The sequence below is a fragment of the Carassius gibelio genome, chromosome B19 (genome assembly GCF_023724105.1).
Source record: "Carassius gibelio isolate Cgi1373 ecotype wild population from Czech Republic chromosome B19, carGib1.2-hapl.c, whole genome shotgun sequence".
Lineage (NCBI taxonomy): Eukaryota > Metazoa > Chordata > Actinopteri > Cypriniformes > Cyprinidae > Carassius > Carassius gibelio.
The window spans coordinates 26,864,761-26,879,233 of record NC_068414.1 but is presented as its reverse complement, the minus strand read 5'-3'; the positions used below and the strand labels follow the sequence as shown (position 1 = coordinate 26,879,233).

At 38.5% G+C, this 14,473-nt stretch overlaps 2 protein-coding genes across 3 annotated transcripts in view; both read right to left on the bottom strand.

Annotated features, from left to right (window-relative positions):
* Nucleotides 1-924, bottom strand: part of atp9b (ATPase phospholipid transporting 9B) — a 41,258-nt gene extending 40,334 nt beyond the window's left edge. Inside the window, exon 1 of one of the 2 annotated variants that reach the window (XM_052584149.1) lies at nucleotides 792-924. In XM_052584149.1, coding sequence (XP_052440109.1) covers nucleotides 792-871 — 80 coding nt within the window. In that variant the 5' untranslated portion in view covers nucleotides 872-924. The remainder of the gene's footprint in view (nucleotides 1-791) is intronic. The other variant, XM_052584148.1, reaches the window with a different exon arrangement.
* Nucleotides 925-1,261: 337 nt separating this feature from the next.
* Nucleotides 1,262-13,000, bottom strand: sall3b (spalt-like transcription factor 3b). The gene is made up of 4 exons (XM_052583304.1): nucleotides 11,589-13,000; nucleotides 4,892-7,816; nucleotides 3,451-3,794; nucleotides 1,262-3,006 (listed from the first exon to the last, which is right to left on the bottom strand). The coding sequence occupies exons 1-4, from the start codon at nucleotides 11,668-11,670 to the stop codon at nucleotides 2,611-2,613; spliced, it is 3,747 nt and encodes a 1,248-aa protein (XP_052439264.1). The 5' UTR covers nucleotides 11,671-13,000; the 3' UTR covers nucleotides 1,262-2,610.
* Nucleotides 13,001-14,473: the final 1,473 nt, after the last annotated feature.

Sequence of the window (14,473 nt, the reverse complement as noted above, 5' to 3'; positions counted from 1 at the left end):
GCAATAGCATTACCCCAAACAATGAAATCAAATTAAGCAAGCATTTGGTTTTTGTCCATACTCTCAAGCAGCAACGCCACAAGTGGTCCTTAGACTGTCAGCATTTGACAAACAGCTGGATGCCATAAATACAGATCCTGTCTGCTGTTAGGCTGTTTATGCGGTTCAGGAAAACCAGATGGACATTAGTTTCTAAATGAATATCCCTGACATTTTTGCCTCGCATAAGCCGTGGGAAAACAGTTTGCCGTGATATCTTGTCAAGCTCAGCATCACAAGAACATGGCATGTCTTCGCCATATACCTAAGGAACAAAGGCTCATAAGGTGGTCTGATAAACCAAAAGCTTAGGACATTTTGGTTGATTTGTGATGTTTAATGAATGTTCTGGAACGTTCTATAGATATATTCTATGTTATTTTATATGAAACGCTCCATAAATGTAATTACACAAACAGAATATCTCATGAACGTGTTATTATAGTACGCCTCAATGAATGTAGCCTACTTAAGACGTCTCCCGAGTAGGAACCGACGTGACAAACATCTCACATGATTATATCACATCTCTCGGGGAGTCTTGTATCCTCTCATGTCCTATCAACTGTAATCTGACACTGACAGCTCGCGCTGCTGAATTTACACTGCCGCTAGCGTTAGCCCGTTAGCACTCAACCCCGGAACAGTCACATAAACAAACCCAATATCAACACATACGTTATTATAACAACTCAATGATTTTCTTGTATTTAAAAGAGGAGTTTGAGATGAATATTCACCCGTCTACATACCTGACAGGTCTGCCAGTATTATAATACGCAGTTTTTCTCGAATTCTTCCGTACAGGATTCAAAGGGATGCTGTCTGCCATCTTTGCTCGGTTACGTATGAATGTCGTCACGTCCGGACTAGAGTGAGCGAGATAGCTGCTGTAATCTGGAAATGTGATTTTTATTTAATTTATTTTATGTTATTTTAATATCTTACTTGGATGAATTTATGGGCTTCCGTTGATGGTTTATTTCACATTAGGCATCTTACCAGTGTTGTCTTGCCGTACTTTGAAGGCGTGTGTTCCCAAATGAGGCCAAAATGTAGCATTTAAATAACAGTAATAAAATTGGCCTACTATAAAAAAAATTGTTTTAGATAAAAATGTCTATTTCAAGTTTAGACAAATACCGAGAGACAGAAAGATATAAAGACTTAAGCACATATAGTTACCGTACAAAATACAAGTAATATGACACAAACAAAAATGTTTAGTTTGAGATTTATTTATTGAGGGTGGCAGCAATATTGCGTCTTAGAAAGAAATCCAGTTCAGTCAGCGTGTGTGAGACACCACCTCAGTTGTTCCATGTAAAAATACTGATGTGCAGACAGAAAAGCAAACCTGGTGTACTTTTTATTTGTTATAATGTATCTGAGTACAAAAATAGTGTCTCCTTTTCATGCAGAGGACACATTGAATCCCTTGTTTCACCATTACCTATCTTATGAAAAAACTGCTTGTTCATAATATTTTTATGTTTTCCCCCCAACACTAAACAATATATTATATAAGGAAAATAGCACTACAAAATAAAATAAAATAAAAAAGCACTAAAATGACCTGACATGACACGTTTAGTAAATAAGACATAAGCTACCATTACAGACAAGTACATTGTTTTTACTTTTTTCTTTTCCCTTGTACATGAATGTTTCTGGAAACATTTATTTATTTTGTTCTCGATAGGAAAACACACTTCTAGATTGTGAAATAGAATTGTCCTGCAACACATTCAGATGCATCACAAGGGCTTCATTGATAACTATACCTTAAACTGAAGTGTAAAGGTGTTTTTAATGCAAGATCTTTATTAGCAGTCATATTATACTTCATGCTCTCATGTTGGCCCACTAATTCATTTTGCATGTAAAGTAAATAAGGCAGAGAATAGCATAAAACATAAAATTAGCATTAATAATAACACAGCATAGGCTGGTATAAGATGGAACGTTTCATTGCTGATAGCAGCTAAAATGACACTAGCTTTCATGGTGGTGTACTTGATTTGCATGAAAATAAACGGTTTGCATCCAATGCATAGCAGCAAAGCAGTGGGACGTCAAAGAATAATACATCTCTTTTCAAAGCCTCTGAATTGTCTCTTTATCTTGTCTCGGGGATTTAAGTTACATACTTTCAGCTGTAGCTATATTAAGACCACAGTTTGGGAATGAAAAGTTTCTATTATATATGCAAACATGTTCCCTTTCTCATGAATAGGGCATTGTTTATCAGCAAAATCAGTGGGTAAAAACAAATAAAATAAAATAAAATACATATTTACAACATAAAATAATAATTTCATCTCAAAGCAATGCCCTTGGATCAAGTGTAAGGTTTCAGTCAGTGGACATAATTGAAAAACTAACCGTGGCCTCAGTTTAAACAATAAAATAAAAAACAAGTGCCATTATAGCTTAAGATAAACTGAATCATATCATATCCCACATGAATCAAGCACATTCTAAACAGTTTATTCTGATTTTAAAAAAATCAAGACACGTTTACATTTTCAATGTCCCTTATGCAAGGAGAAAGAATATGTCACCTTTACTTTAATTGATTCCAATATCTTTTTTGTCATCAATCATCATGGAGAAGTGTTGTCCAGCACCCCTTTCTAAGCCTGTTTTTTCCATGGCTGTGATTGGTGGGCTGTTTCCAGTGCTAGCCTTGTCCGTGGCCACAGTAATGGCAGGAAGCTGGGGGACTCCTCCACTCTGAATGACGGATATTTCATTGTTCCTCATTGCTAAGCCATTAGTTATAGCTGCTGCATATCGGCTCCAGAAGTTTTGGTCCACATTCATGGCCCGCGCTGCTAAATCCTTCTGAAATGCTTCGCTGAATTTCAGGGCGTCACCGCCCAGAAGGGCAATTGGGTTTTCCACAGACAGACGTCTACCTCTACGGGCAGGAGTGTTATTCCACATGTGGGTGCCCATGTGCACCTGTAGACAAACAGAAATGAAAAAGAAATCAATAACAAATATTTTTACGATATTTGCGGCATTTTTGTACCTGTAGCTTTGGGCTGTAAATTACAGAAATGACTCATGTTGCGACAACCACCATGTGTATTTTATTATTTATTTATATATTTATTTGTTTAATATTTTTTTTTATTTTTATGATTGACATGATGGTGAATAATTGACTGTAAAGGGAGTGAGAGGGGGAATGTGAACGGGCTTTGACCTGGTCCACACATGCACAATAGCTTTTTACATGGTGGGAACATAACACAATTCAACAATGGTAAGAATTTTATGAAAATGATAAGAATAAAAACAAATAATATGTTTAATAAAAAAAAATGTCAACATAATTTAAAAACTCATATAAAGTTTAAGTTACTCACTTGTTCGATAAAATACAATAATGGTCACACATACCTTGAGATTACCCTTGGTTGTGAACGCTCGACCGCAGACAGAGCAGCCGAAGGGTTTTTCGCCAGTGTGTGTGCGCTCGTGGATCTGCAAGGCACTGGCAGAAGAGAAGTTCTTCCCACATGCACTGCAGTTGTGTTGCTTAGGGGTCCGTCTGGGAGGGGGTGCTCCAGTGAGTGAGGTGACGGCCGGTATCATCACTTCAGAGCGCGAGGTGGGAGACTGCAAGTCAAATGCAGGGAAAGGCCCCTCTTTTAGCATGTATGGTCTGTTGCAAGCATTCATCTCCAATTTCACAGCAGTCGGTGAATTTTTAGTATCCTGTTCTGTAGACCTTTGAGCATTTTCTGCAAATAAAAATAAAGAATTAGTATAAAATCGGCAGTGTAATAAACACACATAAATACCATAATGCTGTGTATTAAGTGTTAATAATTAAGTCTTGTAATTTCTGTCCACATAATGCCAAACAGAATGGTAGGTTTTTGTTCAAAAGTTTAATAAGAATTATTAATTTCTTCTAAAAACCTCCAATACATGAATAAACAGACTAGTCCATCTCCAAAGTCACACCATTAGTTGAGCTATGTTGCAATGTCAGGCATTGTGTAGCACCACATTGTTTACACATTTCGGGTAATCTGAATACGGCTTACTTACAGTTCATTTTTAGCTAGGATAGGAGATAGTGAGTGTGTGTGTGTGTGTGTGTATGTACTGTATGTATATATATATATATATATATATATATATATATATGACACACTTCATCTTTAAAGTTATCAAATTATACAAAAAATACAACAAATTTTTGCTGCTTATTTAGTTTTTACATTTTACCACAACGTACTTTCATTATTTTCAAATCACTTACATTTGTAAACTGGATTTGGTGTTGAGATTACATGAATCATTTTTGTTGACATAACTAGACAGTGGAATTTTTATTCCCTGCATGTTTAGCATATGGCTGCATTAGCAGAGTACATTTGAAAAATAAATGCTATTTTATATGTTTGTGAGTAAAAGGAAATACTACTGATGTTTAATGTTCAGTTATGTTATAGATTTAGAAGAGTTTTGTTATTTTGTGCTGTTGTTCTAAAGTGTGGAGCTTGTGTTTAGACTGTGCTACATGATGACTACAGTTGTGTGTGTTGTTTCGCTCAGAAAGAATAACTGCTAACGCTAGTACTGAGACTAGGTTAATCTTACTCATTCATCCCATGCATTTCATATAATAATAATAATTAATTGTTATATTTAGTATGTTACTATCTAACACAAAGACATACATTTTGGTCTGTTCGAAAAAACATTATTTGTTTTAATGGACATGTTCTAGTCTTCTAAAAACCTAAAATAACTGTGAAAAAGCTTTTCTCAATTTAATAAGGTTCACTGAGCATTTTTTTACTGATATCATATAGCAGTTTAAGCTTACCATGTTCCTTATTGAAACACTGTATGTTGAAAGAGTTTTCTTTCTTGACTGTAGAGTTGATAGGCTGGATTCCTGTTTGATTACCAGTCACCTCGTTGACTGTATTTGCTGCTGGACAATCTGTTCTTTCAGATTTTACTATAGATGTTGCCTCTGGGACTTTAAAGGAGAGGTTCAGAGAGACTAAGTGCTCATGTTGGCCCTCAGGTTGACTGTTGGGATATGGTGAAATGTTAATAGAACTAGACGAATGTGGCATTAAACTAGTTTTTATGCTGTGGTTCTCCATCTCACCAGTGGTGTTAGAGCCCAGAGCATGAAGATCGTTATCCATAGTTCCGCACCTGACCATTATTTTTCCATTTGATTGGCTGAGATTGACAGATAAGTCTTCCCCTACGCTTTGAGTTTCTGATACACTGATTGGAACTGAGGTGATAGGTGGTGGACTGTCTGAAAAAGAGCTCAGGGTGTTTTCATTGTTCTCCACAACATCCCCTTCTTCTTCAAATGAAATATCATCAAGACAGTCATCTTCATAAGTGCTCATGCTGTCAAAACTCTCCATATCTGTATCTTTCTCATAAATGGTTTCTGCCAGAGGAGTGTTTGGAATCTGCCCACCCATGTGCATGCGTATGTGCTGCTGTAACACAACTGCATTTGTGAACTTTTTCTGACAGATCGGGCATGAATGTTGAATCCGAAGAGGAGGCTTTGCACGGTGGACACCAAAGTGTGTCTTTAAGTTACCCTTTGTGGTGAACGCTCGTCCACAAACCTTGCATTTAAATGGCCTCTCCCCTGTATGGATGCGGTAGTGCATCTTCAGCGCGCTCTGACAGCTAAGCACGCGGTGGCAGATAACACACTGATTGGGTTCCATCATCTTCTTGTCGATGTTTTCCACAAGCTGTTGGAGCTTCGATGTCTCAGAGGTTTGCATAGAGTCTTGGAAACCACCAAATGGGAACTTGGCCTTGAACTGATCCGAGATGAGAGGAGGAGAGGACAACTTATTATCAGCTGAAGGAGCATCAGTGGACTCAGTTACATTTACCTTAACAGGCTTTTCTGTAGACATGGACTGCGGAAGCAGGATGTTGGGGTTGTTAGCATTTCTAGTCACACTGTTCGATGGCAGGTGCAATTCTTCTGTGTTGAAGCTATGTGTGATCTCTCCTTCTCTGTTTGATTTAGGGGAGGCCGCAATGGTGGACATATCTGTCTCAGTGCCGGTGGGATTAGGCGACGACGGTGCAAATTCACCTCTGGCTGGCGATGGCCTGTGTGGAGATCTTTCAGAGGGTGTGCTTGTAAATGAATCACTTAAGCTTTCAATAACTGGTACTGTGGGAGGCAACTGCAGACCCACTGAAGACGGCCCTGTCGGAAGAACAGGCTTGCTGTCTAACCAAGTAGGTCCTGCCTTCTCCGGAGGAAAAGACATCCCATAGGGGATCCCGGAACTGGTAGGGATATTGTCAAGATATTCTGGGACTGGGTACGGGTTCATCTGAACATGAGGGTACTTCTCCTTGTGCCTTTGGAAGTGGACTTTGAGGTTTCCCTTTGTCGAGAAACGGTTGCCACAAATGTTGCATTTGAAGGGCCTTTCGCCTGTGTGCGAGCGCAAGTGAATCTGCAAGGCACTGTCGCTGCCGAACACTTTAGCACAGAACCTACACTTGTGCTTAAAGAATGGGTCCTCGGAACTGGGCTTGCTGTCAAACATTGAGACACTGGGCAGTTTGCCCTTACGGTACTTCATCATAGCAGCAAGTGGGTCTAATGCACTGGCAGTGGCTGCAATACTGGCCAGCGGATTGGGAAATATGACTCCATTGGGAGGGCTTTGAGGTAGTAATGGTAGGCTGGCAGAAGGGCTAAGGAGGCTACTCTGGCCAGCTGATAGTGGGCTGGGAGTGCTTATGGACTGGGTGTTACTAACGATAGAGTGCGATCCACTACAGGTGGGCAAGAGCGGGGAAGCCCCGCTGTAGCTGAAGAGATGAGGACTGGAACTTGTTACAGAAGCAGTGGCACTCTCCAGTGCTCTAGAGCTGATTTGTCCACTGCTTGGCTGGGAAGACAGCAATGGTGGATTCGCAACCATAGATGCCTGGGATACAGAAGCCTGCCCATTCACTGCAGAGGGCATGACCCCAGATAATGGAAGTACAGTGGGTGGAGCGATGCCCTGGAAATTGTAAGTGTTAGAGTCAGAGGGCAGGCTTTTTGAGGCAGGATTAAGGGCGGCTTGCGTAGGCTGCCTATTCATTACAGCGACCTGGCTGCGGATCTGCTCAATGAGCTGTAATTGCTGAACCTGCTGCTGCTGCAGCGCCATCAACTGCTCCAGAATCATGGGTATCGCAGCTGAGTTCAGCTTGCCTGCAGACCCTGCACAGTGAATGCTCTGGGAAAACTGAGCAACGGCCACACGGGTGCTGTGAAGAATCTCCAGGGTCACATTGGTGCTGGGCATGTCATAGTGATTGCTTATAGGCGGTGCAGGGGAAGAGGTGGTGTTTTCATTGTCAAGTGGTAGAGGACTGAGGTTTGATGTTTTATGCTCGGGCAAACTTATATCCATTTGTTCATTCAGGTCGATGATGTGCGTTTCCTCAGGCATCTCGTCGACTTTCTCAGCCAGCTCAGAATTGAGCTCACTGACCTCCATTTCTGCTGAGTCACTGTGGGCACTCAAAAGGGACTCTGTCGGCGATCCTCGGGAAATGGTCTTCTCTTCATTCTCCGTTACTATCAGCACAGGGGGGTCTTCTGTGCACTTCTGCTGATGCTCCAGCATTTCGGACCACTTGAAGAATTCAGCACAGCACCTCTCACACACGTGCGTCTCTTCACCTCCGCTGCGGCTCTCTGTGCCGCTGTCCTCCTCATCACCTCCCCTCAACAGAAGCGCTGGGAGATAAAGACACACAGAGAAAGCATGTGAATAGAAATTTTTGAGATGAAAGATTTTTCACAGCTATTCTTGGAGGAGTGAACAATATAGATAAAATAAATCAATTGTACCACTTTACCAATTACTGAAAGTCAGCCTCTTTGTGATCATGCTCCAAAGACTCAGACGATAATTTTCTTTGCACAATCCATCAAATTATGCAACCTATCTATTGAATATACGGGAGCTTAATGAAATTCTATAGGGGATATTGATTTCCAATGTTTTTATACAATTCACAGCTGCACTGTCAGTTGAGGGCAAATTGAGTCTTTGATTGACTAATCTGAACTCTCCATTGCTATCAAACACTCTTATTTCCTGATGAATTTGAAGAACTAATTCCTCTCCACTTGACATTGTTGAGTGAAACAGTTATCTCTCACTGCTAAAGGTGTACAATCTTGACAAAATGGTTTCATCTTTAAATGTGTAAAAAGCACAGTTAACTTCAAATTGTTTTAAACCATGTCATATTTAATCATAAGAAAAGAAGAAACAATCTGTGTGTTTTCACTAGAAGTCAAAGCCTTTACAGTGTATTTATCTTTAAATAAATCTGTTCAGTGCCATTTTCTCATTGAATCAGTATATTACATAACAACAAGAACATTATGAAATGTACTGCATATCATTATTGAACAAGAATACACAGCTTCAAAATATATATATTTTTTAAATTAATGAACATGTAAGACAAAAAAATATTATTTTTCATAAAATAAATAAGCAGCATTTAATAAGATTTTTTTTGTTCTGATATTTGCATTTAGATTACATCTAAAAGACCTACAGGTTATATCAACTTAAACTGTTATAGGTCGTTGGCTCACTGATGAGCGCTTAAGGGGTTGGGTTTGGGTAATTTATGCACATGTCAGAATTTTTCAGAGGAAAATATACACAAATAGATTTATACATAGTAAGCTTAGTGAGATGGCAAAGTCCAAACAGAAAAAAGTAAGCCATTACTTCCTTAGATTTTCTGTCTGTGTGTGTGTGTGTGTGTGCATTTTCTGTTTTCTTTTTACGTTTTGTTTCTTTTCTTCTCTTTAATCTTTTTCAATTTTTTATCATATTTTTTAATAATATAAAATGCAGTGGAAGATGTATTCATATGTTTCATCAGACCTTTTATTGCCTTGATGTAGCCACATTGAATATGTTTATGAATAAGATTTTTTTGGGATAAAAATTTCAGAAAAAGTGATAACACACAGTGATAAAGACAAAATGGGTGAGGAGGGGATATCTTAAATAATTTGAATATCAGAATATCTGAAATAATTTTGTGGTCAGGTGTTGTTGTGTTTCTTCTCAGTTTTTGTGAGCCTTCCTCAGAGTAGTTACAATGTGGGTCATTTGCTCGTCTACTTCCAGTAACTGTGTGGGTGGTCTCAAAACCCTTAACACCGAAAGGTGAGAGCTAACTGAAACTGATCTAGTGAGGCGACCAATTAACTTAAGGCCGTGCTGCAAATCTTAAAGTGTTCACAGATTAGTTCGTATTGACATAAGCATTTACTAAATAGTCTAAATAGAATTACAAAAAATTCCTTTGGCGTCCCCCGTGAAAAGACGGACAAAACTGTGCTCCTGAGACATATATAACAAATTCTTAAATAAAAAAAGACATTCTGTGGGGCCCTGCAGCATGAGCCACTACAAAGATTAAAAAACTTGTGAGATTCCTAGGGTGCTCAGCTGGTAACCGTGGTTTTTGTAGCTAGCTGGATCATTTCGACATGACACAGACAAAGGTTACAACGTAAGACTCTTAGAATAAATTTCTCAGGCTCCAAAAGAAGAAAGCTAAAATGCTATTAGATAGTCGTTACTGTAGAGGCCTGATGAATGGCATTTGAAGGCAAACTGAAAGATGTACAAGGGCAAACGCAAAAGTCAAAATGATTGTGTTGACGTCGACAAAATGAGAAAAAACTATCAGCAAAATACATATTGCATACATGGATAAAACTGAGAAGTCAATGATTATTATTATTATTATTTATTTTTTAAATTCATTTAAAATAGAAGCATAATTGATCATTAATTCAATTAGAAAACAATGTGCAAATTCATCTTTTTACAGAAAAAAATTACAGATGGTGTTAGGTCCCTAAGTTACTTTAGTTTGTTAGTAATATTTTGTGTGTCTGAGCTTTATCTTAAATTTCTGCACTTATTGGACATTGATTTTAGTAAATATCAGAATACTTGAGCAGATGTTTCATTTTCAAAAAAAAAAAAACTCTATTTGTTCAGAGGTTTAAAAAAGCAGTCATTTTATTTGACTAAATCTAAAAAATATATATAATAATAAAAAAATGAAATAAAAAAATAAACCACAGTTATACTTTATGTAAACGTTTTTTTAAATGATCAATTATTTCTACTTCAATGTTGCAGCAGATTTTCATTTGAACCCTTTAATTACTCTTCTAACAGATCAGGCCTGATTATAATGAATCCATCTGATTAAAAATAATCTAAAGAACAATAAACGTCTTTCACTGTCTGTTTTCAAACCATACTCTGGTTCTCTTCTTTTATGTCGCTCTTTGTGTTGCAGTAAATACTTTAACGCGATTTAAATGAAGACACAACTTCGACACCAAACCAGTGTGAGGATTTTTAATGTGGGCACGTAAGTAACTTCATTACCATGATAAAGGGAATTATTCTCACGCAAACAGACGAATGTTAAAGGTTTTGTTTGGGTCTTGCACTGGGACACTTTTGTAGGTTCTGCAGTGCTTTATTTTGGTGTTTTATGAAAAGCACGAATAGATGCACAGCCCTAATCTACCGTTACTGATCACAGCCTAATTAATTCATTTTAAATCATGTTAGCTAAATAATAATAATAATAATAATAAAATAAAAAATACAAAAAACAGTCTAGTCTATATAAAACACAAAGGTAAATAAATATGGCCTATAGGCCTACGTGTACAGTTCCTAATTAAGCAAATTAAATCGCTGAAAACATTGTATCACCTTAAATGCTAAATTACTTTAATGAATTTAACAGAAATTCTTAGCAAAGAGCTAGAATAGCCTACTGAATAGACACTAGAAATTACGGCTTCATTTTTTCAGAAAAAAAGGTTCGGCATTTTTGTCAAATTACACAAAGCTAGCCTAATGAAAGTATGACACGAAATTTCCAAAAGCACATATGTGTGTGTTTCATGTAGCCTTTCAAGGAATATGAACGCACTTTACGCGTTTTATGATGCACTCTTAAAAATAAAGGTTCGAATAGAATTTTACAATCATCTCACAAGGAAATCTCCACATGTAACTTTTTATTTGATTCTTTAGAGAACTTCTAAATAACGGTGCTTTAAAGAACATAGAAACCTAAAAATAAGAACTTTTTCATATCCAAAGAACTATATAACTTACAGTTAAAATGGCTCTCTGTTGAACGTAAGAACCATCGAAGAACCTTTATTTTTTAAGTGTGTAAAACTTTATCTTGAGTTCCATCTAGTCTACTTGGACTGAACACAGCGTGGTATAAACTTGCATATGCTTAGTAAATCAAGTTCTTTTTACTCTAAGATTCTTTGTATGTTTAAAGTGTCCGTTCTGTGCCGTGCATCCTACAGCGTGTTTTCATCACCACTCGAAAACAACCATAAAACATGAAACGCGAAATTCTGACAAAAGAAACTTGTATCTAAAGAGCCAAATAAAAGACTCGTATTTCAATTGACATACCGTTATCCGGACTTTTGTCCGACTGTGTTCCTTCTTCGTCCGATCTGAGATGCTGGGGCTTCGCTTGCTTTCTTCGGGACATGTCTCTGCGCTTCGCGTCGGCGCTCCGATCTGCAGAAACATCGGACGCAGGCAGTCCCGTACAGTCCCGGGGTCAGTGAATAAGAGATATTAGATGTTGTTACCGTTGTGCAGATTGCGCATGTCGGCGTTTATAATGATAGAGGGTCATGTATTACGTTGCGCTGCATGAGGGATTGGCCGCGCGCCAGTAGACACTCTCTCTGGATATGGAAATGAGGGATGGACTGAGTAATTAGCCCGTTTCACTTCCTCACTTTTCCCCCTTTTGCTCTCTGTTCACGTAGGACCACAAACTGGACGCAAACAAGTGCGTCTAAAGCTCTGGTGGCACTTCACATGGCGTAAAGTCCATCCGTAGTTTGTTAAACATCATCGTAAGTACGGAAAACCAGTCTTGTCACGCTCACACGCCTTCTTTTCAAATAAATGACAGCATGAGTTACATTCAAGCACCTTTAAAACGGGCTCTCTCGACGTGTATTGATTCTAGTTTAAGCATAGCTTTTCATCAAATAAGTTTTGTTTAATTTTTATATCTATGCAAGAAAAGTTTTTTACGACAGGCGAATATCTAGCTGCCTATTATAAAAGCAGTTGCCTCGGTAAATAGTTGGCTGTAATTTAAATGGTTCGGTTACTCTAATTAAAGCTTAAACCCCCAGAGGAAGTCAAAATAAAATGTTGACGGTTTTTAACGGTAGGTATTCTTTAAAAAAATGGTTCAATAGCCAAAAAAGTTAGATAGCAAGTTAGTACACTAAATAGACACCAGCAAACAGTCGCGTTCGCCTGAGGAGGTCACCATAGCAACAGTAGGCTGCTAGAACGCTTTCCGTCAGGATCTGTATGGGACGGTACGTCGACGAAACATAAGTACTTACATGATTTATGGATTTCTATACATTAACATACCACAAGTATATCACAAAAAGTGTTTTTAAAAGTTTTCACGTTTTAATGTTGTAAAACAGGAGGAAAAAAAGCAAAAACAATTCGCTTACGCGAGAGGAACCTGCACAGAACGCGTGCGTTTGAAATCGTTAAAGTTACACGAGGAACGTCAAGAACGCAGTCGAATGATTCGCACACTGTTTAGGAGTATGTTGGCAGCAAACACCGTTCGTTCTGTTCTCGGACGGTCCGTCTGCTCTTCGCTCAAGCCGAGGACGCATCCTGCATACTTCATCCGATTCAAAACTATGCACGTTCCTACGGAATCCAGAGTCCCATAAGATGCATGTCTTCGTGTAGGAGCTGAACTGAAACGGGCGTTCGCTGATTTTCTGCTGCAAATGTGCGTGTAACCCCCAGCAGAAGTCCTGGAGAGATGCAGGAGGGCTGTTCTGTGTAAGCTTATTGCATTAGGCGACCACTAGGATATCACAGACCGATGGACCCCTATTCAACCTGCTCTTTATTTTTCCTGTTTACTTTTTTCCTAACTTCACATCTGTCACAAAACCGACTTCATAAGGATCAAAAAATAAGATATGGCACTTATTTTGTGATCTGCAGTGTGGTGCCATATAAACCTAACGCAGTAAACTTCAGTTATGTGCCTATCTCTATCATGATATTGAGCTGCTCTCAAGGGATCAGACAACATTCACATCTGACCAGTATCGCTGGTGTATAGCGGCCAAAGGGCTCTAAATCAGCGATACATCATTTCCATTACAACACAAGTAGAACAATATATAAGCCTATTGATCGGCGTCTCTGTTACTCTTCTGGTGTAGAGAGATAAGCGCAATATAATTTCGTTTGACCTATCTGTATGGCCAAGTGATGGATTGCTAGGGTAACCGAGGGCTTTTATCACAAAACTCTCCCAATGATGTACTATTGATTGTCCTTAACTAGCTTTTCTGGCAAAAATCAAAAGTCCCTTCCTCGCCATCCTCTTCATTATCAATAAAATTACAAAGTGGTAGGAATTGTCAAAATCCACCCCCAAGGGAAGTCTTTAAAACGGCTGCTGTTATCCCGGCTTTTCTGTTATCCATGCCATGTAGGATTAGGAACAGGCTTTTCAAAATGAAACAAAATGATCAGACGAAGAAAAGTGCCTTGAAGGACAAAATATTTAAAATTCTGCCTATGAAACTCTTAATGTTTGTACCTACAGGGAAGTTTTGCCTGTGCGGTTGTTAATTGTGTTTTTGTTTGATTTTTTATGCTGTTTTTCTTCACATTCCCCATCTGCTTTCATAAATATGCGACAAGGCAGATTTAAATGAACTAATCATCAAAGATACCGCTTTTTCTGCTCTATATCACCATCTCACCTGGTTATCACACATTATAGCTTCATAAAAAATGCGTAAGATGAACATTTTCGCTTTTCATTTAAAATAATCGCCGCAGTGTTTCAGTTCAAGCGTGCAACTCGAGTTGTTTTCCGTTGGAAAAACAAAAGAATTCTCTCAAAGTCTGTGTTTCTTGAGTTTTATCATTTTCTGTCCATTCAAACAAAATCATGTTTAGAATCTTTTCATGGTCCATGAAATTTCTCCCTTCCTTTTAGCTTCGAATGCAGCTTTTTAACAAAAGAACATATCCCAGAGCTAAAAAACGTCTTTCCCTACTCTAAACCCGACGAAGAGGGTTTGACTCTGAGTATAAAGCACATCATCACAGATAGATCAACAAATGAAGTGTCAGGCCGAAACTACATGAAGAACAAACAAAGCAGAGACAGGCCAGTGAGATGGACAGATGTGAGATAGCACTGTTCTATGTGCCGAGGGCCTCTGGAAATTTCTGATTGGTTTAATTTACCACATCTAACGTGGCTGCTT